This window comes from Spinacia oleracea, chromosome 2, assembly GCF_020520425.1.
Source record: "Spinacia oleracea cultivar Varoflay chromosome 2, BTI_SOV_V1, whole genome shotgun sequence".
Taxonomy (NCBI): domain Eukaryota; kingdom Viridiplantae; phylum Streptophyta; class Magnoliopsida; order Caryophyllales; family Amaranthaceae; genus Spinacia; species Spinacia oleracea.
In genome coordinates, this window is record NC_079488.1 from 91,734,446 (window position 1) to 91,761,935 (window position 27,490).

The 27,490-nt window shown below is 36.2% G+C and overlaps 1 protein-coding gene and 1 pseudogene across 2 annotated transcripts; one reads left to right on the forward strand and one right to left on the reverse strand.

Moving 5' to 3' along the window:
* Positions 1-973: 973 nt before the first annotated feature.
* Positions 974-26,335, forward strand: LOC110793296 (exocyst complex component SEC8). Of its 2 annotated transcripts, none has more exons than XM_021998157.2 (27): positions 974-1,235; positions 1,539-1,608; positions 1,998-2,201; positions 3,221-3,394; positions 7,288-7,392; positions 8,644-8,753; positions 9,079-9,210; positions 9,934-10,090; positions 10,177-10,283; positions 11,870-12,171; positions 12,501-12,649; positions 12,808-12,923; positions 14,094-14,164; positions 14,507-14,622; positions 14,716-14,765; positions 15,690-15,790; positions 16,306-16,418; positions 18,562-18,669; positions 22,838-23,020; positions 23,238-23,323; positions 23,681-23,879; positions 24,002-24,079; positions 24,628-24,729; positions 24,834-24,908; positions 25,265-25,360; positions 25,565-25,614; positions 25,696-26,335. In XM_021998157.2, the coding sequence occupies exons 2-27, from the start codon at positions 1,567-1,569 to the stop codon at positions 25,778-25,780; spliced, it is 3,111 nt and encodes a 1,036-aa protein (XP_021853849.1). In that variant the 5' UTR covers positions 974-1,235; positions 1,539-1,566; the 3' UTR covers positions 25,781-26,335. The 2 variants fall into 2 exon arrangements, with proteins under 2 accessions (XP_021853849.1, XP_056693296.1); XM_056837318.1 differs by having other exon boundaries at positions 1,005-1,235; positions 1,425-1,608.
* Positions 4,840-6,078, reverse strand: LOC130467957 (uncharacterized; annotated as a pseudogene).
* Positions 26,336-27,490: the final 1,155 nt, after the last annotated feature.

Consider the following 27,490-nt stretch of genomic DNA (forward strand, 5'->3'; position numbering starts at 1 on the left):
GTATTGAATCCCATAAGAAAGAAATTTTGTTTACCTTTTTTTTTAGATAACTACGAAGATTATATTAATTACTAGAAGTCTCTTACATGCCTACACAAAAGTGAAACTAAGGTACCACTTCCGAAAACATACATAACGGAAGGAGTGGGGAACTTTGCCCACCAACGAAGTTCTAAAAGATACAATTTGTAACGGAAGGAGTGCTAAAGTTTTGCCAACTTGTAATCAAAATAACTAATCAAGAAATCAAACCTAGAAGAAGAAATTACAAGAACGGTCCAACCAACGAACCAAGAATCTCAGTCAAACAGTTCCGAGATGAATTGCCGACTGAGGAATGAGATGCCTTGCTCCAAACAACGAACCCAAGAATCGCAACCAAACCACCGACCAACCTCCTATCAAAATCCGGTCAATCTTTCGATCAAAACGCCGAAGAACGCACAAATAAATCCGGCGACCTTTAGCTACGGCAGATGAAATCCTTACAATTCGATGGCGATCGAACCGTTATACTTCAAAATCGTGAGTTAGGCTCGTCGGCGACAAGAGATCGGAGATCGGACTCCGTCGGCGACCAGAGTGTGGAGATCGGCCGCTGCCGACAACCAGAGAGCAGGAGGAATAACAGGGGAGAGGAGAGAGAAATAGAAGAAGTTGATTTTTTTTTTTTTTTTTGAATTTATGTCGAATTACATCCATTAAGAGAAAAATGGTAAACTGCAGCTAACGGAGGACTAACGTCCGTTAACTCCAAGCGCATCTCATGAACAATACGGAAAAATAGCGGTATATTATGTGATTCGAAATACGCGGGTATATTTGGTGCATTTTGTTAGACCTTATAGGCATTTCATGAAAAAACCGTAAAATTTATTTCAAACAAAATAAATTTATTTCGGATAAGATAAATTCAGATAAGTTCAGTCAAAATAAGTAAAATAAAACGAGCCTAACGCAAAAAGAACAAGGCGATACTATTACCAACCGTGTTCCAGGTTGACAATCAATCAAACTGTAGTGAATATTCAAGACGAAAAAAATAAGAAAAATAAAACCATTTTTACAGTATGAAGTTTCTCATTAATCAGTAGTCAAATCCCCCAATCTCTCTTCGCTCAATCAATTTCTGCAATTTTCTTTACCCTAATTTCTCCCCTATTATCCACCTTGAGAAATTCATCGACGAGAAATTCTACTATCTTTCTCTAATTCTGCGAGGTGCTGATTCCGAGGTACATTTCTCGATCTCAATATCTGCATTTTATATGAAATTGATTTTGATCTGTTCCTATAATTTTGCTTTCAATTCGATTCACTTTTCTTAGCGCTTATGATTTTGAATGTTGAATTGACACTATTGCTCTTTGATTTTTGTATACATTGACATTCATGCCCCCTGAATTTCGGAAATGAATTGAAAGTTCCGTGTTGAGGATGGTTTGATTAATCCATATTTCTAAACATGCGCATTTGGTTTTCCTTGGAGCTCTGATGATGTTCTGTACTTGAATTCTGGTGTTTCGACGAGTTTGCAGTTGCAATTGAGGAAATTTCGAGCTCGGGATGGGACTTTTTGATGGGCTCCCTGTCCCATCCGACAAAGCTGTAAGTATACAATGATTTATTGAGCTAGAACTTTTTTATTTCGTCCTTCATGTTTAAATGTGGTGCGATGTGATGTGATGATGCTACTATTTATACTTCGTATCTCCGGAAAATCTTTGGGACACTTCGAATTGCTTACTAGTAAAATGTTGCAAAGCTACTCGTTATTATGGACCTGTTGGCAATGCGTGATTCATTCATAGTGGACTTAATGATCTTCCTTAATAATCAGTAGTCAATCTTTGGAACATTGTTTATCTTATTGATCTTCACTGAGGTATATGAATTCATGGAAGGCGTATTTATATGTGACAATGAGTCAACATTGCATTTTGTAATGTCCATTTACTTTCGGTTGAGTGTATAATTTAATATTTTTGATTTTGCAGCATTTGAGAGAGGACCTAGCAAGAATAGATGAAAGCTGGGCTGCAGCGCGCTTTGATTCATTGCCTCATGTGGTCCGCTTGTTGACCGCAAAAGATGAATTACAAGCTTTGAAGGAGCAGAGTGAGGTTATCGAGGATGTTGTAGATGAAGTTGTCCATGCCTATCACAGTGGCTTCAACAGAGCAATTCAAAATTACTCCCAGGTACCATATTTTTCTTTCAAGATGGAAATAACTGATCAGACCTGATGTTGCTATGTTATAAAGTAGATACTGGATATGTAAGGCAAAGATGTTTTAGATCATCATAGTGGGAAGAAGAGAAGACTTTTCATTATGAAGTAACGGAGACACTGAAATGAAAAGATATCCTAGTTGCTATACCAAGATTTGCTTTTACGAAGTTAATGTGACATTTTGTTGATTGTTTCAACATCATGAATTGTTTTTAAATTTTTAGTTATGTCTGTCCTTTCTTTCTCTCCTATCCCTTCTCCATTTGGGGTGTTTTGGCACAGGGAGTGGGTGTACCTGGTTGAGGTCTAGCAAGCTATGATTGGGCTCAAGACTTGCTTTGCCTTGAGAGCAGTAACTACTAACTAGGGCTTGGCTACGTATATCAAAGCCTCTGTTCCTTCCCGGGTTTTAAATATTTTTGAAAGGAGGTGGTGTTCAAATAATAGGTTGTTGGGTATATTTCATTTTAGGAGTATAATTTCTGACGATGATAAGAGAATAGGTTTATGAAATTTGAAAGAATGAGAAGGAAAAGACATCTTTTTAGCGAACTTGAAACAACCAAAGTTGGTTGTTAAAAAATGAATTAGTTGGGAAGACATTACTAGCAAGAGTTTTAAGAGGCCTAAAAACCACTCTACTGTAGATCAAAACACCAATGAGTGCTTAACATCCAATTTTGCACTTTGATAATTAGTGTGTCTCCTGCAATTTTGAAGCAATTCTTCCTCTTAAAATTCGAGGCAAATTGTCCTCTATAACAAAGGTGCCTTTGGGCTCAAACTAACTAGAGGACACAATTTAGCACCCAGCAGCATAATACTTGACTTAGTAGCCACATACTGGTTTCTCATAGCCACACTTGATCTTTCTTCCTTAGTGATTTGACCCAATTTAGGAGGACCTTCTGTTATTTAGTAAATGCGGGCACAATAATCAATAGTGTATTATAATAATCTCTCTTTCGTTTTTCCTTGTCTGATCAGATCTTGCGATTATTTAGTGAATCTGCGGAAAGCATCTCTGTCTTAAAAGTTGATTTAGCTGAGGCAAAGGAACGGGTGGGTGCTCGTAACAAGCAGTTGCATCAGTTCTGGTACCGGTCTGTTACACTACGCCATATAATCTCCCTTTTGGATCAGATCGAGGGAATATCTAAGGTACATGAAATTTGAATCCCATTTGTCAAAATCACAATATCTGCTTGGTACTTTCGAACCTTCTGCTCGAATGTTTAGGAATTAGGATAAATGGTTACATGTTACTATCTTATCTGGTTAACTTTGAGGGTATATGCTTCATATCTATGGTGTCTAATGTGTTAGTATATCTGGGATTATTCTTGTGTGGACTGTCCACAATAATATTATTGTGCACCCAAAGCCACCAATTACTCTAGCACCCATTTTTCATACATAGTGACTCTATTATTCATATAGTGACTATAGTAAATTAAACACCAATTTTCATAGATATGGTAACCATTTTTTGAATCAAAGTAACCCTATGTTTTTAAAAGAGAATCGTGACGTAAAATCACATTATTCAAGCACAACATGTACTAACGACACCAACTTGATACTTCTTTTATTATAATTTTAATAAACACGTCAAAATAAATTAGAATCAAGTTGTTGATTTTTTTTAAGGCATGGTCCATAGTAAATTTAGTGTGGACCGGGTCCATAGTAAATTTAGTGGTATATCTGTGCACATATTTATTTGATGTGGTTTATTAGCTTTTAGTTCTTGCTGACACCATGTATGCGTTATACCATATCAGTTTGAGTTTTTGAGCTCTGCTCTATTTTTAAAGGTATCTAAAAAGTATTAATTGAGTGCTTCTGCTTCCTTGTGACCTGTATCTTTTTTAATTTCATCACTTTGACTTTTGTACTATTCCTAACTAAACTCGACAGTCGACAATACCTTTTTTTTTTTAATTACTAACATACTCCCATTTTTTTTTTTAATTACTAACATACTCCCATTTTATTTGTTCTACCCGCTTCTACTTTATTCCAATTTTGGCAAACATCTTACTTACCAATTTTTTTTTTGGTAAAACACTTTTTATCATCTTACCCCCTTACACAATTTATCCACCTTTTTACTATCTCTCTCTCTCTCCCCCGCTCCTTCCTCCCCCTCTTTTCTTACACCCACCTTACCTTTTCTTACTTAGATTGGTGTGCTAATTTAAATTGAGTACAACCAAAAAACAGAGGGATTATATTAGTATGCATCAGTTTTAAAAGGCACAATGCGCCCTAAGGCTACATGTCCCTAGAGCCTACACGCAACGCGCAGGCGCGCACGCTTCCTAGGTGAAGCGCACAAAAGTGCGAAAACCTTAGAAATCATCTTTAGAACACATTTTGTACTCAAAACAACACAATACTTATATTATAAACGCATAAATTGGCACATGGAAGCATAATTTGTTATCGGAAACTGCCAAATGGAAAAAGTACTTAGAAAAAACTTAAAGCAAAACACAATCAACATAAAAATAAAAAGGTAGAAAGAAAGGCAAACTGGCAAACAATGTTGTTTTTCATGCTTGCTAGATGTTGCCCCAAAACTCTAGAGCATCTCTAAATCATCATCTTTTAACATAATCTTCATCTTTCCGAATATCCTCTTCCATCTCATCATCATCATCTTCAATAACCACATATCTCTTCCCTTTATCAACTCTAGATGAGGAGGCGGGAGCATCCTTTGTTACCCTTGATGCTCCTCTAGTTGCATAGGTAGGATCATGGCCCCAGTGGCTCTACTAACCGCGCTCCATATCAAGTCATCCCCATCAAACACAAGATCATCTTCTTCACTAGAGTGCTCATCCATTCTCCCTAGTAGCCACTTGTTACTATTATCAATATCTTCCCAAAGAATGGGATCAAGGATGTCTCCCCTCTTGTATCGGGGATCCAAGGCTCGATTATATTTCACACAAACCAGAGAATTTAGTCGATTTTGTGCCAACCGGTTCCTTTTTTTGGTATGAAGTTGTTGAAAGACACCCTAATTTCTCTCACAACCGGTAATACTACAAGTGAAGCTAAGAACCCTTGTGGCAAAGAGGTTAGGACTTGAAGATCGATAACTTGACCACCACTCCGCTATTAATACATAAAAAATAGCTAGATAAAAGTAAATTTTTTGAAATCATAAAATATTGATAATATTTAAGTTGTTAGTTTGTTACCAGTGATTTGGTTTTCCTTCGCTTTTATTTCATGTGATGACCAAGAGCCCGGTGGCACTTTTGAATGCATCTAACTCCATCATAACCTTGTTTTGAGTTGCAATATCCGAAATCAACCTTTCAATGCAATCATACAAACCCATCTCAATTTCATGACAACAAACATTGTCGGGTTGATCATAATGAATTTCCGGAGTAAGATAAAATCCGGCCGCATGCAAAGGTCGACGAAGTTGATAATCCCACCTTTTATCAATGTACTATAAGGCTTGCTTGTAGTTCTCATCATTATAATGAAAACTCTTTTGAATATCCTCCTTCTCCCGATCCATGACTTCATAAATATACCCTATAGGTGGCTTTCTCTCTCCATCAACTATCCTAAGACCTTTAACAAGCGGCCCCATTAACTTAAGGGAATATAAGACATTCTTCCAAAAGGTCTCTTGCAAAATGAAGGCGGCTACTTTCTTTCCCGTTGCTTGCTTTGGACACTTTGAAGAATTCCAATCTTGTGAAGCTATTATCTTCCTCAAATTGTTCTTGTGTTTATGAAATTTTGCAGTGTAATGAAAGACGTTGAAAATCTTGTGATGGCGGGTGTAGATTCCTTTTATTGGTGAATCTCATCAATCCTCATCATGTTCACAAGAGGAATATGGTTATATATATAACCATTTGTGAACATGCACTTCTTTAGAGCATTCTTAACTTTTGGAATCTTTCCAATATCCTCCAACATCAAATCCAAACAATGTGCCGCACATGGGTCCAATAAAGATATTCCGTTGGCCTCAAGTAATCTTCCTAGAAAATTACAAAACAAATAAGAAGATATTAGTTACAAATAACTTTATTAGGAATGATATTCAAACACACAAGGTTAAGGAGATGAACTAATTCTCTTACCCGCCACCACATAATTAAATGCATGTCTGTCACCACTTGAATTACATTTTCTTCTCCGATTTTCTCAACCATGCCATCAAGCATTTTAAACAGCAAAGTAGAATCTTTCACAATTTCCAAAACATCCATGGATTTTATGTATACGGAACCCTTAAGGGGATTGATAAGAATATTCACAATATCCTTGTGGGCAACCGAATTACGCCATCCATTGGATAAGACTGAACAACCTTTTATTGCCCACTCTTTCTTGTGCTCCTCCGTTAGCTTATAAGTATTCTTGAGGAGAGGGACTCTTAGCTCATGCATACTGGGGACTTAAAACCGGGACCGTATTGTCCAATTGATTCAACCATCACCTTGAAGCTATCATAAGTAGCCGTTTTTAGATGCAATTCTCGCAGCATAAAACCACCTTCTAACAACAGAAAATCGGATTAGAGACAAAAATATGTGACTCACATTAAATGCAATTCACGAATCATAAAACCACCTTACTACTAGTAGGTAAGATATTGTGTTTATATCAGTGCATATTTTCAAAATATCAACTTCATAACATTTTAAAAGATGGACAAAGTTATGCACGAGAGACAGGGTGAGCGTTATGGTCATTTTTTGCAATTAAAAAGAAACGTAGCAGTATATATACTTGCTTGTTGGCTTGTTTTCTAGAGTGCAAGGTTCGTCACCAGAATTTTGTTTGTTTCTCAGAAGTTTGTTTGTTGACCTAAAAGGACCAAAGTCATAAAGCCACCTCCTCTTCTGCCATATTGATTTATTGTCCATAGGACCACTTAGATAATCATGGTCTTTTCTTTAGGCGATTGACAAATATTTGGAAATTTTGTTATGCCATATTATACGGATTTCGGCATTTTTTTTAAAGCATTTTCTAATTTTCAGTGCCCATTTCTTGGCACAACATAGGTTCCAGCGCGCATGGAAAAGCTTATCGCTGAAAAGCAGTTTTATGCTGCAGTCCAACTGCATGTGCAATCCACATTGATGCTTGAGAGAGAGGGCCTCCAAACGGTTGGTCGCTTCATTCATTTTATTGTTTTATATCTCGTTTCATTTACTTGCAGTCATTTTATGGTTTCCCTGAATGGATCAGCTTTTTATTTTTTGGGCTCTCCTCCCTTAGCTTCAGGGGTTGCAATATTTATGATTTGGGGTCTTGATTCAAATAGATAAGGTTCAAAATGGGAAAGGGTTGCATCGGATTCCAATTTCATGCGTTGCCGACCCTTTTGTTTCATTCGTTGATATCTTCTACTGCTGCCTCCTGATCTAGATAACTGGTATTGTAATCTGAAAAGTTATGGTTCTCGAAGTTATGCAATATCTTCATCTAGGTTGGATCAATATCAACACAGTTATGGATACTTCTATAATAAATTGATTTATAAAAGTCCTTGAGATGAGTAGTCAGACAATGAGGAAAGTGAGTGTACACTACCCTTCAAAGTGGTGTCATATTGTCCAATGAATTATAAGGTATTTTGAACCCCATGCTTTGGGTTGCAGTAAGACTGCATCCCATATCTCCTAATGTCTTTGGTGATAGTTCCGGAAAAGTTGTGGTACCGAAAATAAATAGTTCTGTTTAACAAAAGAGCTTGGAGAAAGTAGAAATCAGAAAGACCTACTACCCTCTTTCTCTAGAGGGTGTGAGAAATTTTGAACGATGGAGCCATGGAGGTCTTTTAATTTTTCTGACTTGTCCTATTGGATCCCTAAAGGAAATCTTTTCGGGGATTTGAAAGTGGGGATATCACACACAGTCAATAGTTCAATACCAACAGACACACATGTGCAAGGCCGGGAGCTTTGATTCTCATTCATAAATCATCACCCCCATTTAGAGGTTTAATCTGAAAGTACAATATCCAAAGGGGACACCAATTCTAAGCTTATTCGAGAGAATATTATCAGTGTACAGTGTACACTGTAGTGAGGAGGCTATCTGGCCTTAAGTCCTTAGCCTTAGTGGACATATCTCTTTTAGGGATGTGTCAAGTGGTGACACATTCTTCTTTAAACAAGCTTCTACCATATTTGCGCTATTCCCCCTTCTGTTTTAGTCATATAGTCAGTCATGATCAGGATCGTTGTACACACTACTGAGCATTACTATATCGAAGTAAAATTTCCAACACTTTTGCTCTTCTTTTTTGTCTTTTTATTTTTTTTTTAAAGTAAAAATGTATTATCTTGTTTATATGTGCTATTTTCAGCTCTTATTTGGTTTAACGTATGATGTAAGTTGTATTTTTTGACCAGGTTGGTGCTCTCCAAGATGTTAAATCTGAGCTAACCAAGTTGCGTGGAGTTCTTTTCTACAAGATATTGGAAGACTTGCATGCCCACCTTTATAACAAAGGTGATTATAGGTATTACCTTTTTTTGTTTTTGTTTTTGTTTTGATCTCCTTGCTATTTTGCTACATGACAAGTATTGCAGAATTGTTTAATTATGATGGAAGTTGGAAGCTTACACCTTACAATGAAAGGATTTGTTCCTTCTATTCTAATTTGTATATTGTTTTAGAGAGCTCATGCCGACTCTGGTATTTATTTGTTTATCAGATCCTTTTGGTCCCTCACGGAAGATTACATTACTATACTGCTTTTTTAATGACCTGTTGTTTTGAAATTTGACATATTGGGGTTTATTTTCATAGAAATAAAGTTTTATGAAGGTTTCTGTGTTATGCAGCTCAGTCTCTTCAAGTTTACTTGAAAAGGATGATGAAGTTATGTCAGCAACTCTTTCATTGTCCATGAGTATTTCACAACCTGTATCTCGACGCACAAGATCATCGAAATCTGATTACCAAGTTGATGGAGGGTAAAAATATCCAGACTGTCTGAACTTTACTTTGAACCTTTCCATGTGCTTTCTGCTGACAGCCATAGATTACATGCATTAGCTATTTAGCGAACACCATGTCCTAGACTCTCCTAGTGAAGTCTCTGTAGCTTTAGAATTTTCTTTATTTGAGAAGCATAGTGTTTAATCTCCTTAGTGTGTATTCCGCTGCAATGTTTTTTTACACTCTTCTTAGAGGTTATTTTTTATAGAAAGAAAATTGAATATTTTAATGTCACAATACTCCCTCCGTCCTGGAATACTTGAACCGGTTTGACCGGCACAGAGTTTAATACAAAGTAATTGACTTATTATTTAATTAGATGGTAGTTGATAGTTGGGTATTTTTTAATATAGATAGGGATATGTGTCAACTTTTTAAAGGGGTAAGGGGGTAGGGGGAGGGTGCATGGGACCACAAAATGACATGTGAAGAGGGTAGTTGATACAATATTAATAAAATTTTACCATTTATAGAAACGGTGCAATTAATCCGGGACGGCTTTATAAGGAAAGCGGTGCAAGTATTCCGGGACGGAGGAGTAACAATTAACAAGAATATCTTTTCCACTTTCTTTTTTATTGTATTCTTGATCCTTTTCTGCTTGTTTCCAATAGAGTTTGTTCCACTTTATTATAGTCCCTCTTTCTCTTTGTTAGCATTATAATTAAAAAAATTCCTTGACAATATGCTTTCTGTAGTTCTTACGATGGGCATGATGAAGAGGGTGGCTTTAGAGGTGAGGAAGTTGATGGTTATGTCAGGGCCAACGGTGGGGATTATGGTCTTAAAAAAGGTGTAATTTTTTCAAGTCGACTTCCACCTTGGCTTTCCTCAGCTACACCTGACGAGTTTTTTGTAAGCCATTTTACAATCTCAATTTTTATTTTGACATTTTTTCCAGATCTGTGATGTTTATGTTTAGATCACGCATTTGATTACAGGAAGCAGTGCAAAAGAGTGATGTTCCTGTACATGTTAAGTACCTCCAGACCATGGTAGAATGCTTGTGCAAGCTCGGTAAAGTTGCTGCTGCCGGTGCTATAATATGGTAATTATATTTGACTTAATTTTTTCAGAATCTGTTTGTGGTTTTTATTTTTATTTTTAATTAACAAATGTATCAAGAAGAGAGGTGAATGCACATCGATGAAGTAAAGCTGTAGCGCATCCTTTCAAGGTGCCAGCAACCAGAATTCTCAAAAAGGTTACGGATGTGCACTGACTTAAATAAATCCAAAATTATATACCATGTACAAATGAATAAACTTTTAGCCTCGGAGGTCTGTTCTTATCTGGTTTCATGTCTGGAAAAGGTTTTAGATGGTGGAAGCAAGTAGGGAAAAAGGGGAGAGGAGGGACAGAAACTTTAGGGTACTTGCGAGGAGAAAGGCTAGGTTTATCCGCCTTAACTTTTCCCTTTTTGTTGCCATACATAAATTCCCGAGTTCACGCAAGTCCATCGCTGAGCATATGATTTCCGATGTAAGGCTTGTACGTTGTACCTATTGTTTTTTGGATGATTAGATCCTGGATTCTTTTTTAATACACAAACATACACTTAAAACACTTATAAGTAAATATGTCACGCTACTTGTGTGTTGATGGGTGTATTATTAAGTTGATGTTGATTTCTGAACCTGGCATTTTCTTTCTGGCTAGGTAAACACTCGGTTTTTCTCTTGAGTATTGTAATTCCCGAATAACATGAACAGATATACGGAGTAGAAATTGAACTGTCAAAATAGTGTAAAAATTTCCTATCACGCCCTGCAGTTAGATCCTTGGTCCAAAACACATGGACTGGTCGTCGGTCAATGGGTCACATCATTAAATTATAATTGAAGATAGTATAAAAATATAAGTCATTTATGTAAATGCAAATCTGCATTGTCAAGTTTTTGGAGGATAAGGACTATGGAGCACTATATCATCTTCCTGCACTATACCAATTTGGTGATCATCACAGTAATTGGCTGTAAAAGAATGATATATGAATTCAGCTGCTTTTTCATTTCCAATAAACTTTGGTTGGGTAATTGCGTTTCTAACCTCCTAATCTCCGATTGCGCGTTACTTATTTTGGATTACCCATTTGGAGTTATGTCAATGTTTTGGTTGAGAAGGGTAGAATTAGTTTGACAGGAAATTTATCTTGGTAGCCTGTAAGATACGAAGTGAAGGCTGCAATTCTCCAGATAGTGATGGGGCTGTGTTCTTAGCCTCCCACATAGGGTAGTTTAATTGCCTTTCTCTGTGATAGTTTTAATTTTCTGCTGAAGGATATCTGGTCCTTCTTGTTGTAGTATGATTTATTACTTTTTTTTTTGAGTTTTAAAGTAAAAAAAGGAAAGAAAATGCAATACACTCTTTATTCACATTGTTGTGCTGCATGACATTTGACCAATAATTTTGTAAGTGGGTAAGACTCACTGGAATAATTGTCAAAAAAGAAAAAAGAGACTATCACTGGAATTCCTGTATTTCTTGTTTGAATATTTTGGCTGGTGCTCTGGTTGCAATTTTTTCAGAAATTTAATAGCATGTAAATTTTGTTTTGCTTTTGAACGTTTCATTTTCGAATGTCTCGACTTAATTTTTCTTTCTTTCTGTGATTATAACTAAAAATGGTGATAGCCAGAGGTTGAGATCGACAATTCATGAGATCATTTCCTCTAAGATAAAAGCCCATGCTGAAAACATGAGCTCATCTAGGCCTGGAAGTGGTCTGATAGCATATTCTTCTACTCTACAAACTTTGAAGGGACAACTGGAAACGTACCAGTTATCGAGACAGAAACGTGCAAATGGGATATCACTCAGTGGAACATTGTTAGCTGTTAGCCCTGTAACACCAATGATGGCTCCAATGGGGACAGCACAGGGTGCTGCAAGAGAACTTCTGAATTCAATTCTTGATGCAATTATAAAAATATTTGGTGAGACAAATTGGTAGCCTGTATATCAAAATTTACGCCTGTTTTTTATTTTAAAAGAAAAAATATCTTCTTCAAAGATAACATGTTGGACCAGATCATTGTAATCATAAAAATATTTGGTGAGACAAAACCCTTTGTTTTTGATAGCCTGTATTGAAAATAGGATGCCTGTTTATTTAAAAGAAAAATGATCCTTCTAGAAAGATAAGATGTAGGACCAGATCACTGTAATCTAAGAATCAAGTTAATTTCGTACACAAAACTGAAAGAATGTAGAAACGTAAATCTATCCTTGAATCTAAAACATAATTTTCATCTTCAATGGTCAGAGAATCATGTTATTGTTGGAGAGCTTCTTGAAGCAAAAGCCTGTCAGCAAGTTGACATCAATACACCCAAGTCTTTAGATGTAAGTTTAAACACTGAGTCTGAGGCGACAGGTGGCTACACTATTGGGTTTTCTCTGACAGTTTTACAGGTATGAGCTGTTTTGTGTGTTTTCCTCCAACTTTTTGTTTACTTTTGTACTTTTTTAAGCTCTAGGTCCTTTTTTGGTAGAGAATGTTGACTCAACTAGTATTGAGTTTTGTTTTCAAACTATTGCTGATTGTCTACTATTCGTTGATTGTGTAAAAGAGTGAATGCCAACAACTCATATGTGAAATTCTGCGAGCCACTCCAGAAGCTGCGTCAGCTGATGCTGCTGTGCAAACTGCTAGACTTGCGGGCAAGGTTCCTTCAAAAGACAAGCGGTAAGTCAAATTACAACCTAACTTTTTAACATTTAATACATATATAAAGTGTTACACTAATGATGTTTTTCTGTTTAGGGTATTTATAATCTAATCAAGGGACAGGTTATTGGACTATTGGTATTGATATTATTTACGAAATTGGCTCATAAAAGTTATTGTTCATTGTATTCAGGGATAAACAGTAATTACTCCTTAGAGTTTATGCCTGGATTTAATTAGAGAGAAGGAAGCTGTCATAATTCCTCCTCTCCCTTATGCTCAACTAAGGAAATTATGATTGCAATTTGCAAATACTTTCTTCTGGTATGCGTAGGTTTGGCTACTAGTGCCCAACTCATGTATGCGTCGGGTTGTCATACTTGTACTTGGATACTGTATATATATTGCAAGTTTATGGCTCCAAACGAAGCTTCCCTTACTCCTGTGTCCATATCTAAGTTGATTTGTCAAGTTTTTGAAAAGAATCGGTAAACCGAAAAAGAAAAGGAAAACCGAAAAAGAAAAGGAAAAACGAAGAGTCAGACCAACTTAGGTTGTAACCTTTGTTACCAGCTATTCGCTGTTGAAAGTAGAGGCTATAATAGACACCATTCAGTTCAAATGTCCTCTAAACCTAAAGGAGGTTATGTCTACTATTTGATTTTGCTTTAGTGCAGGTCTTTTCCTGGAGTACTTCTGCTGTGTAATTTTGAGGAGGTTATATCTATTGTTTGATTTGCTCAAGCCGGGGTCCTTTACCAGCTGAGTTCTGCTGTGACCAAAATATTTATTTATGATCATTTGTGAGAGGGCATTGTAGTTCCACCTAGGTTCCCTCTGACAGCAGTACATTTCACAATTCCAGATGAAATCTACCCTTTGTTCCTAATCATTTCAAAATCACATTCAAATACTTGTCTTAGTCTATTTTTTCTGGGTTGACCAATTCATGATATGAGAATCCGTAGTCATAAGCACCTTCTCTCCTTTCTAAAGGACGAGTAAGCTACTGTATAGTGCTCTATGGCTATAGGATAGGATGCCTAGGCGGATTGCATATTTGCATGTACGTGGATGTTAAAAAGCACAAAACACTTTGATCTATGCATCTTCTTTTGCTTTTTGCTTTTTTGTTTTTTTTATCGAACTTTGTTAAAAAAATGTCATATTGATGCTACTTTGTCTCAGGGATGGGTCAGACGATGGTCTCACATTTGCTTTTCGCTTCTCAGATGCTACAATGTCTGTTGCTAACCAAGGTATGGTCAAATGCTTACACTTGTCTTTTCAGAATCATAATGTTGGATAAAAGTCCAACTACGACCTCCTTAGATGTCTTCTCCATGACAGAGTCGTAAAATTGATGGATGCATTTTTGACCTAACGCACAAATATCTACAAATCTGTAGGAAAAAAATATTCTATCTAGAATAGAATAAAGGGTTCAGCACTTGTCAGTTTTCATTACAGATTTTTCAACAGGCAGTCTTGTTGGGTCAATCTCTTATTGGTAACTGGTCTATAGACTCTATACTTTATAGAGATTTTCGATTTCTTTGTTAACCGTAGTTTTCTCTCTTTGCTATTGACTATTTTAATAGGCCAAGGTTGGAATAAGAAGGCCCAAGGAGCGTCACAAGAGGGATATGGGTCTGCAGCTGTCTTGCCTGAGGAAGGCATTTATCTAACAGCCGCTGTTTATCGTCCTGTTCTTCAGGTCTGTAGTTACTGGTATTATTTCCATTATTTAAATTTTAGTTGACGAATGCATGCCTTCTCTTCATTTCCTCTTATCCGATGTTCTTTGCAGTTTACAGATAAGGTTGCTTCAATGTTGCCGGAGAAGTATTCCCAGTCTGGGTATGTCTAGGACTCAGTTTTCCTGTTATATTTCAGATGCTTGATTTACAGAGTACGAGTACTTGTGTACAATAACACTAGGATATGATTTAATCGTCTTAATTTTTATTGTTTAATGATTGATGTGAATTTTTTTCTCAATTAGGAATTAAAACCTATTCATTTTCCTTTAAGCTTTAATTTTATTTCTAACAAAAGTGAGTTTTCTTAAGGTCCAATATAATTTGAGGCATAACTACCTTTTTCCTGTTGTCCTGTTTTAGTTGCTGGGAACGCTACATAGAAAGTTCCCCAATCCCCCTATGTGTGAAATGTAGAGCATAGACTTTGTTTTTTCGAAAATCTCTTTCCAGTTTCTACATTTACTTTGGCCACTTTAATAATGTTAAAGAAAAGTAATTTATCTCTTTTCCATAAGGGAACTGCTGAGGTCATTTTCGTAAATGACCTTTTGGTGTCCCCTTATAGAATAGACCAAAATACCCTCGACAATTTAATGCACAATTTAAAAGCTGATTATTTTAGTAATTTTAAAAGCTTGCTATTTAATGCAAATTAGCAAGTTAGGAAAACCAAATAATATCATGCATTGAATTTTTCCTTTTGGCAATGTTACAGCAAAAAGTCAACAAATAGTTAAATAATTTATCCAACAATCATAAAAGCAAGTAAAACATATGGAAATCATCCCCGTAATATACATCTCATTTTCTTTCACGAAAAAACAATAAAATCTGTCAATAAAAGTCAAAAGAAGACAAAAAAATCAAATAATATTACAAATTTATTATAATTGCCAAAATCTTTATTATATATACTGAAAACTAAAATTACTCAAATCTTTCTCTTTCTTTTTCTTGCTCTACTCGTTTTTCTTCCCTTTTGTTTAACAATGTTTTTGCCTTGATCTTTCTTTGTGTGCAGAAATGACGGATTGCTAGCTTTTGTTGAGAATTTTGTGAAAGAACATTTCTTACCTACGATGTTTGTGGACTACCGAAAAAGTGTACAGCAGGCTATATCAAGCAAGTTCTATGACTGATAGTTACCAAATGATTTTTAGTTCTACAAACTTCATTGCAGTAAATGTTTTTTTTAATTGTTACCCAGTGAAATGATGGTCTACTCAGTTGGATACTTGGATGCAGTGTTCCTGCAGTAGTGGATATGTGACGTGGTCTTTGTTATGATCTTTCTATGCTTATGCGTTTTTCAAGTTTTGTAATATTTACTTGTTTGGAAATAGAAATTATTGTTGCTTTTCGGTGTCTTAATAAGCATCTGAAGTAAAAGGGTCTACAACTGATGTGTGCTAGACTGTAATTGTCTGATCTTTGATCTTATTTTGTATGATAAGTATTATTTTCTTCAGATGTTTTGTTAAAAAAATGAACGCCAGGTAGTTATTACCCTTTATGTTAGAGAATACTTTGTTTATTTTTATTTTTGGGTGTATTTGGTTTCTTTGTCCATTTTACATGTTGCTTGTTGTTTGCCAGTTTTGGTGATTCGAATCTTATATAATTAGTTTTTTTTTCAGGTCCAGCTGCATTCCGTCCCCGGACACATGCTGCTACATCATATACACCTTCTGTTGAGAAGGGTCGACCTGTCCTGCAGGGACTTCTGGCTATAGATCTTTTGGCAAAAGAGGTAATGTTTGCTTCAGTTTTCCTATGCTTTTGACCAGTGAGGCCTGGGCCTAGCATTGATCAACTACTTGTTAACTTTATTTTGAAGGGAAATTTGTTAGAAATCATCCTTTAAAACACACCTTTTGTACCTAGTAAAAATAAGGCGGCACAAAACTACCTTTTATGAAATATTTTTCACAAAAAGGTACCTGTGACCTGTCAACGGAATTTGGCCATTTTGACTTTTTTTTTCCAGCGTTGATCAAGGATGTGACTTCAGTTTCACTTCCTCTTCTCCCCCATTTCCGTCGTTTATTTCCCTTCCTTTCTCTTTTCTTTCCTCATCTGTAACCATAAAGAGCAATCATGGTAGACTCGAGTTCTCACAACCTTGAGATAACATCCATGGAACAATTTGCTCTCCAGATCATTGATTCCCAGAAATGTCCAATGTTTTAAAGGAAAGCCCAAAACGAACCACCCTCAAATCCTTCAGAGAATCCAATAATTGAAGGAAAGATTCAAACTCAAAGCTAAGAACAGGTTGAATGCCGCGGCAAAAAGAAAAAGACCCAAAAAAAGTTGTGGGAAAGGTCATCTGGGAGAATATGAACAGCAGAGAGTGAAGGGTTGAAGAGAACCAGAAAATGTCGGAGGATGAGAGGTAAAGAGAAGTTAATAGCTAAATAGTGAAAAGATGGGTTGAAACAGATGATAAATAAGTGGAAACAGAGAGGTAAAATCCAAGTAAGTAATCCTCAACTATTGCAGAAATCACCAGTAAAGAGACATGGTCAGATGATTCCTTTTCCAAGTTTGTATGATTTCTGGGTTAAGGGGATAAGATTTGTAGCTCAACAGTTTTTAGTTTTCTCTCAATTTTCCATTGTAAGGAGGAGAAGCTGTGAAACAGGAGAGAGTAATGACGGTTGAGTGAAAAGAGAAATAGCAGTGTAAATTTGTTTCATTTATTCTAGCCATTTTATCATAAAGCTTATTTTGTTATTGGGTTTCAATTGGTTGGAGCTTCTGAATGTGCCATACTTTACTGAGAAAGTTGAGAGCTTGAGCAATAAAGAAGAATATTACTTGGGAATATGATGAGTGAGAAAAAGAATGGAGGAACGAAGGAGGGAAACGGGTAAGAAATGGAAGGGAAGAAGAAGGCAAAAGAAGAAATATAAAGTCAGGTCCCTTGTACGTGATAATAGTCAATGCTGGAACAAATATCAGTGGTCACATTCCGTTGACAAGTGCCTTTCTAATCATAAATGGTAGTTTGGTGCCACCTTAGTTTCTCGCAAAAAGTGTGTTTTAATAGGTAGTTTCTGATAAATATTCCCTTTTAGGGCACGCTTGGATTGGGTGCAATGGATTATGGGGTAATAAAAGTCAAACCACCATAATAAAAAGACAATGAAGGTGAATTGAGGTGGTTGCAAGGAGGGTGGTGTGGTGGTATTGTGATGAGAAGTTGTGGACTTGTGGTAGTGGTGGTGTTGTGAGGAGAAGGGAGGAAGGGGGGAAGTTATTACCCCCCAAATGAGGGTAATAATCACCCTAGTGGGATGGTGGGTAACTATTCCCCCCATGATGAGGGTATTTGTTCCCCCTTTCCTTTTATTTTATTCTTGCCAACACTAGCTTGTTCCCTTTGCCACCACTTCATCCCCTCATCATCACCTTCAATTACCTTAGTTTGACTTTTATTACCCCTTTAATACATTACTCTCAATCCAAGCATGCCCTTAGTAGATGATTAATAGCTATTCTTTTGTTCTGTGAAAATAAGACATTTAAAGTCTCTAATTTATGTGTCTTGGAAAATAGAAAAAAGATCTTAACAGAATATGTATAGTGTTGATAATGTGTTGGGAGGCATTCTTTCCAAGAAAATCATTTCAAAAATAATGGAAGGATATTAAAGCTTGAAAGAGGTTCTTATACTCATGGACCGGATAGTAAAACACTACTTAATCTAGATGTGGTTGGCTTAGAGAACCTATCAGTGAGATGAATCAAACTGGAAGTTCTTGTAATTCGTAGTTAGATCATTTTACTTGCTCACTCTCTTCTTTAGTCTGGTTCTGATAGCTTAAATGTTGAAACACCTGTTAATTTGCATGCGAAGCAAACTCTGATATTTTGGTGCTGTCCATTAGATACTTGGTTGGGCTCAGGCTATGCCGAAGTTCGCAGCAGAACTTGTGAAATATGTGCAAACTTTCCTTGAGCGAGCATATGAAAGATGTCGTACTTCGTACATGGAGGTGGATATTTCTTGTACCCTTGTTTATCTCTTGCTATGTTCTATTTAAGTTGTTATGTTCTTGCTTTGATATGCAATGTGCCGTGTGGTAGGTCAGTAGGTGTTAGGCTTCCTTTGTTTGAATTCATGTAAAGGCAAGAAATAAATGAAAAATGAGTAAGGGGCATGAAGTGAAGAATCTAAGAAAATATTTAAGGAAGTTAGGTAAATGGACTTACTTCTTGTAGAGGTGGAACAGGAACCGAGTTTTAGATTCTGAGATTATAGCGTATCTTCTGTTTTGTTTCCTTTCACGAAGCTCTTCTTTGGTAAACTCTGGTAGCTCTTGCCATATTACTAACTCATACTTTGAAATAAGAATAAAGGCATATGCTGCATATCCATCTAGTGCCTTCAATTACTCAGCACTTGAAGGCTCTAGTCTAAACATGAAAGCTGACAAACTAGTGTTAAAGTTGTAAACCCTAGTCTTATTTAAAATTCTTTTTCTTGAAATTCTTTTTCAGCTTGATAAAAGAAAAGAGACACATTCTGTTAGAAAGAAATGAATATAATATCTAACTTTGAAGAAGTTGCACCTTAAGTAAAAATTTATGCACATTCAGGTCAAAAATATGCAAAGAAGAAATTTTTTGCACCCTTCTCATTTGACCCTAAATCTATATAATACAATGTAATTATTTTTTAATCTTATGTCCGCGTCTCTGTCAGATTTAATTGTCTAGGGATAAGGTTGCCATCTGGTCTGCGCAGTTTACAACGGACTCTATGCTAAGCTGGTAGTTTATGATACATTTTTATAGGTGGAAACTTTTATTTATCTTGAACTTCAGAGTTATTATTAGCAATTGAAAATATACAGTCGGGATAAAGGAAGCAGGTATATGCTCTAAAGAGGTAAGAAATATGTAGGAATAAAACATACGGTACAGTGACATATCTTGCTAGCTTATCTTGGACATCCTATAGGCTTGAGCAGATTATACCATGGCCTTCTGTCTCTTCCACCATTGATCGGCTGATCCCCTCTCTTTCCGGGAGCAGAAATTTGCAGGATGCTGAATTGGGGAGCTCTGTAGTTATAGAAAGTACTACACTAACAAAAGGAGGATTCTAGGGGGGAAAATTAAGTAGTGTAGTGTCTGGGGCCTCTTGTAACACCCCGACAATTCTTTCTTTTCTAAAATAACCTTTTAATATAAAACGTAGAGAATTATCAAGGCATTATCGCCCGTGTGAAAACGTAACGGCTTATTCAGAATTTTGCAGCGGAAAACAAAAAAAACTAACTTTAGGTTTATAAATAATCGATTACAGGTTTAGTCCCAAAAATCAACCAACGAAAATAAGGAAATATAAATAGTACGACAAGTTTAAAGTCCAATTAAACAAACCCAAGTCAACTTAGCAAATCAAAACTAAAATACAAGCTCTCTATTCCCGATCCCAATGATGCAACATCTTCAAACCTGCAGATGGACAATGCTTATTGATCCTTAGAGACTGCTCACCAAAGATTGGGTCATCACATGATCAATAAGGCATAGCCATGATCAACATGCACAAGCAAAAGCACGTAATCAGCAAAGCTGAGTACTACATACTAAATCAATAATAATCCTAACATGATTCTATTAAACGAACGATCCTAACATGATACTAATGAACACAAATAAAGGCAGACAAAACATGATAGTTTGACGACCATACTTGACCAGACTAGACTAGACTAGACTTTTAGCAATAATATTATTTTAGTTGAAATAGACAATGGACCGAGTTGTCCATCCAGAAGTCTTCACTAAGGAAGACGAGGTACGGGCGCGACTCCGTAACCTCAGTGACCTGCGATATCGAGGAACGTTTTAATAAAAATAGAACACGGTGATCAATCCGGTCCCAGAAAAGGCCATGGGCTACCACCATGAACCCCAACTCCTGTTTGTCCGTCACTTTAGACGTGCACAGTCTAAAGCTATTGCTACCCAGTTTCACTTTACATGATTTACAAATTGAGATTCCGTTATGACTCAACCATCACATAAGACATACAATTCACATTTGTTCACAACTGTTTTTATCTTGGAATTAAGTAAGTGATCATAAAAGCATCAATCAAGACTCATTCCAATTTATCCAACCTTTCCTTTAACCATGAGCAACCCTGTATATGGGCATAAAGTTTCAACTTACTAAACAAGGTCCTCCGCCCTCATAAAGTAGTGAAAAGATAGAAAGGGAACAATAATCAATCGATCCAAACCAACATATAGAATAATCTAGTGTTCCCAACCAACATGTTTGTATCAATCATCCATACTAACATGTTACAATTCTCATAATGCAATATAAGTTCAATATGTCCGTCCAACAGTATTAAACATGCAATTTCAACATAACCAAGTTCGTCAATAATATCAACATCACCAAGTTCAACCATAATATCAACATAACCAAGTTCATCAACAATTTCGACATGGTTTCAACAAATAGCACGCATTCCAAGCACACAGGTATGTACGTACCTTGTGTAAACAACTAATAGGCCACTTTAACACTTTCAAAAGTCGCCTAAAGAGAATTCTCCGCCTAAAACAACCAACAAATATTCCCAATCAACTTCTAATCACTCACAACAATAACAAAGCATTCTAAATACATTCTAAACATATTTAGGACATTCCCTAACATTAAAACTTGAACATTTGATTTCCTAGCATCATAATTATTGAATCAATGATTGAAATTCGTTGAAAACTCTTCGCAAACGTCATACTTTAAATTTTCAGCGAAATCAAATCGTTTAAAGCTTTCCCAAAACCAAATTATCATGCTTAGAACATAAAAATAATAATTTTAATTATTCATAACCATTCTATCATGATTTTAAAACTATTAAAATCTTAAAAATTCATGTGTTAATAATTAAAGTTCTCGTTTCAATCAAATTATGTAAATCTGAAATTTAATATTTCAATTATGTAAAATATATAAATCTGAAATTGATAATTGACTAATAAAAACTATACATTTAATTCAATGAAACATAAATTACATAATTTAAACATTTAATTCACATTGGGTTTTTAGGGGATTAACCAAAAAGGGAACAGAGGAGGTTGGCCGGCGGAGCATAGGTGCGGCAGCGACGGAGCATAAGTGAGGCAGCGGCGGAACGACGGTGCGACTGGGGTGCGCGGTGGTTGCTGCCGAAAACAGGGGGAATACGAGTGAGGAGGAGCACGAAAATGAAACAGAAAAGAAGAACGAAAGAGGAAAGAAATGAGGGGAGACTACCGTGCAGCAAGGCGGCGCGACAAGGGCGGCGCACCAGCAGCGACTCGGTGGTGGTGGTTGCGTGCTCTAGGTGGCTGTCGAGCAACATAGACATCAAAACAGAGCCATTGATTAATGAGAGAAATCGAAAGAGAGGGAAAGGAAGAAGAATAAGAGGGAAGAGAAGGAGAGGAGTTTACCGACGAGGGATGACGGTGGTCCGGTGGCTGGGTCGACGGCGGTGGCTGGTACAACAGCCAGTAGGGTTACACGTGAAGGAGGAAGCAAGGTTTGAGGGTTTTGGTGTTTTTGGTTTCACGTGAAATTGAAGCAAGGAGGAGTTGAGTTTCACGTGAAACAAAACAAGGGTGGGGAATTATGGGCTTATTTATTTTGGGCTTACCAAGTTGGTCTAGAATTAGGAATGAATTTTAGTGTTTGAATCCAAAAGGATTATTTTCTAAATTCACGTGTTTTCGTAATTCAAATTCTTTTCAACATAAAATTCTAAAATTATTTTAGTTTCATAAATCGTTGAAATATTTAAAACGTATAAAAATAAATATTCGTAACTTAAATATTTATTTCTAAAATTCGTAAATTCTATTTAAATATAATTAACTATACGTTAAAATATATTAATAAAATGTATAAAATTACGGGGGATTACACCTCTGGGCAAGTCTTTGAAATTTTTGCTCCTCTTTAGATATATAAACATGAGTTACACTTTCCAGTTCTTTGAAGAAACAAATTACATACATATTTATGCTGCAAACCTACATACTTCTTTCATATTTAGCATAATGGAAGCTTCACTAGCTTGTGCTTTCATATAAGCAAAGAAAGAATATGCTTGCATTCTTCAAATTATTTCTCTGGTTTTGTTTCAGGCAGTTCTTGAGAAACAGAGTTACATGCTGATCGGAAGGAATGATATTGAAAGCTTGATGAAGCTTGATCCTGCTAGTTCATGTCTACAGAACTGTCTGAATGAGAATCCTTCTGATGCTTATGGCATTGAAGTTGAAAAACAGATGAGTGAAGTGCTACTTGGCCTGCGACCAATCAAGCAGGTATCGTATTGTTAAATTGCTGTTTTGTTTCCAATTTGATGAACCTATGTCCTTTTTCTATCCCCATATTGTCTTGTACTGATGCAACCTCAAGAAAGGATGCGCGAGAGACACTCCGTGCGTTGTTAAACTGTTTTGTGAAGTTGACGTAGGGTTCTGAGAGGTCTTTGGAAGATTAGCTTAGAAGGTTCCTTCTGATAACAATTTTCTCATGCAGGAAAATCTTATCCGGGATGATAATAAACTTATTCTGCTGGCTTCTCTAAGTGATTCACTGGAGTATGTTGCAGATTCAATTGAAAGGCAAGTCTTTATTTGGTGTTGTATAAAGATAAATTCCTATAAATTATTTTGTATTGTCTCTCTGGCTATTTGCAAAACATTTAGATCCAATATAAGTGATCGCTTTTTCTGTAGAAAGATTTTTTACATTTGTGTTTTGTATGAATTTCTTTTGTAATGCGGTAAGCTCTTAAAATGTTGTCATTAGTTATGGTTCATTACTATTTGATTGTTTATCTTGTCTATTAAGGTATCCTAATGAGAATTGAACAGGGTGGTGATTTCTCTTGGTTCCCATATATTCTCTGCAGAAGTTAAATTACGAAAAATTATGCATGATGAATTATCATATGTTGTGCATTATCATATGTTGTGCAGACTTGGGAAAACATTCTCTATGGCATGTAATCAAGTGGAAGAGAAAGAAAAGAACCAGACAACACCCCGCCGTAGTGAAGTTAGTAGCTCCCCTTCCAAGGATCTGGTATCATTTGCTGATGACTACAGGAAATTGGCTATTGATTGCCTTAAAGTCTTGCGTGTAGAAATGCAATTGGAAACAGTCTTTCATATGCAGGCATGTAGTAACTTTTACTTTAGGACTGGATATTTTCATCTATCTGAAGATTGATTTATAAGCTCTTGAAATGGCATAGATGTAGTTCGATTGCCTTGCTGACAAATTAATACCGTGAACAGGAGATGACGAATAGAGAATATCTGGATGACTTAGACGCAGAAGAACCAGATGATTATATCATTTCCCTCACTGCACAGGTGCATTGTTGTTTAGTCTTGCTAATATATTGTTGTGGAATTAACACAAGGCATCTCCTGGCATATAATTTGAATCTCTGTTTCTGGCCGTGTAATTTTCTTCCTAGACTATATGATATAGTAGAGATAAATTGTTTTCATAATTTTGTATGCAAAGTATTCTAGATAGAAGGTGTACACTGAGGTGGATGAATGATTCCCATGAATATCGTTAGAGTCTCTCCAGTCTTGACTTGTAGATTTGCTTGACATTGTGTCTACGCCAATTTACTGCCTTAGATGAAACGTGCCCTTTTGAATTCCAATTTTCTTGTGAAGTAATATGAGTTTTCTTTATCAAAGCGCTGGAAAGAATCCCATGTGGTGATGCTATGAAGAATGTATTATCATTTAGCTAGCCCCCAGCGCTTCATTATTTTTGGTTTCAGTTGGAAATATTTGCTCAGACTATAAATAAGAAAAAGGGAAAAGAAGGAGAAAATGATCAGACTGAGATTCTGTAGTCCAGACCAAATTTTACAGCATTTCCTTATTGGATTCCCTAACAGATAACACGCAGAGATGAAGCAATTTCTCCCTTTCTCTCGGGGATAAAGCAGAATTACATTTTTGGTGGAATATGTGGCATTTCAGCAAACACTTCAATCAAGGTGAGTGCAGTTTGTCCTGCTGGCTTGATTCGTTTTAATTTCGCATGAACCTTCCATCCATTTTGTGGTTTCTTGGTGTGATTAGTGAATTGTTTCTTCTCCAGGCTCTGGCTGATATGAAATCAATTAATCTCTTTGGAGTGCAACAGATATGCCGCAATTCGATTGCCTTGGAACAGGTAGGTCCAAGTGCAGTTCACAATCTGATGTTAAATATATTCTTTTTGTGCTCTAGGGATCATATAACTTACCTTATTTGATTTTATCTTTCACTTTAATGACATGATTTATTTGAGAACATTCTCATTTAGAGGGGGCTCAATTCATTTAACTTAACACTGTAACACAGTACAATGCATTTCTTTCCGTGCTTTATCTCCAGCAATAGCAATTCCTAGCTTTTGTCCCAGTTGAGACATGATAATATCCTGTTTTGATACTACGCTGTTAATTTATTATGTGAAGAAGAGCTTTTAAAATATTGGTTTACTAATACTCCTTTGGAAGCCATTTCACACTAAAGGTTCTGGTGCAGGCACTAGCAGCTATACCATCAATTGACAGTGAATCCGTGCAACTGAGATTGGACCGTGTGCGGACATACTTTGAGCTTCTAAACATGCCATTTGAGGTGCTTTCCTTAGATTATTGCGTTTATGATTATTTCTGTCTGGAAATTGTTGTCACATTGTCCTAATTATTTATAGTTGCGGTCTTGTGGACTTAAAATATACTCCTTACTAAGGATCCGTGACAACTTTTTTCCGGACATCCCAAAACAGTATATTTTCCTATTATATGTGGGTGGAGAGATGACTTTTGTGTCTCCTTACAGGCTTTGCTGGCTTTTATCACAGAACACGAGAACTTGTTTACTCCAGAGGAGTAAGTGTGATCAAAATATGTGTTGCTGCTAGTACTAATTCAAAGATGCTTGGTTCTATCTGACTAAAATTTGTTTGACAGGTACACTAATCTTTTAAAGATCCAGGTCCCGGGGAGAGATATTCCTGCTGATGCACAGGATAGAGTATCAGAAATTTTGCGTTAGAGGACCCTGTGCAGAGTCTGTTGGAATGGATTATGAGCAAATTTGACAACATTTATTGGGATATCTGGTACTTCATGAATATGTACCGCATCACTTATCAAAGGAAGTACTTAAAGTCCAAAACAGCAAGCATCAATGTGGCCGGTTTGTAAATTTTGGCGTCAGTTACTAGTCAGTGTCCATTCGTGTTCTGTTGATAGGGGCTGTCCGTTGAGTTTTGTAATGAGCATGTATGTAGAATTGTAGATCCCCCACCTCTTGTGCCGTGAATGGCCTAGCTTTGAAATGGCATATTGCTAACCACTGCTAGGTTTTGACATATATTTACCCTGGTTCCTCTCTCTCTCTTTTCGTTCTTTCTTTCTTCCTTTATTTTCTTTTGGATAAAGTGAGTTGTTTTGTTGAGGCTCACAAGCCATGGAACTGGAAGCATTGTAAGTAGTGGTCATTGATGCATCACGTTGGGGTTAACTGTCAAGAGTTGATGTATTAGTTACCTGTTAGAAGATCTGATTGGAATATTTCATTCATGAAATTTGTTTGATTCATATTTAATCCATTTGTGCTACTCGAGAAATTATTTATGTTATAGAGAGTCCTAGGAGAGTAGGAGTTCCATGTCGATGTTGTTCCTTTGAGAGAGAGAGAGATATGGTTCTCCTAGGGGGGCCAAAAATTAATATACTTCGTATAATTTTTAAAACAATGAAAACAAAATAAAACTTAAAAAGCAAGAAGGAGCTAAGATTCAAAGAGCCAGATTCAAACCTTGTACCTCTAACAATCTCTAATTTTTAAGGTAAAATAATCACTTGAGCTTAGACATGTGCTTTTATAGTGCATATTAATTTTTAAACATATCATGGGGTGAGTCATGGCCTTAGCTAGCCCCCATAATTCCGCCCATGTTCATGTAGATACAATGTACACTATGAACATAGAGGACATAGACCAATTCGTGGAAGGTGGACAGTGGTGTACATAGAGGACTGTGCACCTCTTCCAAAACGCAGAACATTATGAATAAAACGCGATCGGGAAGAACATCACTGTATACTCCATGTACACAAAATTTCGGGGGGGATTCTGGAAAATAAGACTCCTAAAATTCCGCTTGTTCTTCAATCAGTTAAAGATTCTCTCTCAATCTTCCCAAACAACCTAAATGTTCATCCCTAAATTCTCTCCAAACTACCAGAAAATGAATCTAGACTCAATTTTATCCCAGTATAATCTTTTTAGCTTTCCTATACAAAAGCAGATTGATAATAGGGGTTCATTTTGAAGAAATACAAATCCCGAATTGAACTCCATGGCTCAAGAGGACGAACACGGTGAACCCAGAAGAAGAACACATTCAAAAATCGTATGTATAAACTACTTATTTATAAACAATGGTTCATATCTTCATGTTTGTAGATCGAAGTTAGTGCTAGTACCCCACTACTCCATATACACGAAATGCTACGTAGATTGAAGTTAGTGCTAGTACTCCATACTCTATCCATGTACACGAAATCCTATTATAAAAACAATAAGAATAATATACACTCTTAGTATTTTACTTCTACCAAGCATTGTAGCAAGTTATAGATTTCCATTTAAAACAATTACGTCTAACATGAAAATTGTGATTTTAAAAATTAAAAGATCATAAGTTCATATTAACGGGATGTATTAACTTGTTTAATAATTGACTAATGTTCTTTT

Excerpts from the sequence above, each read along its gene's own strand:
- LOC110793296 (XM_021998157.2), top strand. The coding sequence starts at position 1,567 with ATGGGACTTTTTGATGGGCTCCCTGTCCCATCCGACAAAGCT. Across the intron at positions 14,766-15,689 it reads GAGAAGTATTCCCAGTCTGG|AAATGACGGATTGCTAGCTT; the intron begins GTATGTCTAGGA and ends CTTTGTGTGCAG. Across the intron at positions 24,080-24,627 it reads TCATTTCCCTCACTGCACAG|ATAACACGCAGAGATGAAGC; the intron begins GTGCATTGTTGT and ends ATTCCCTAACAG.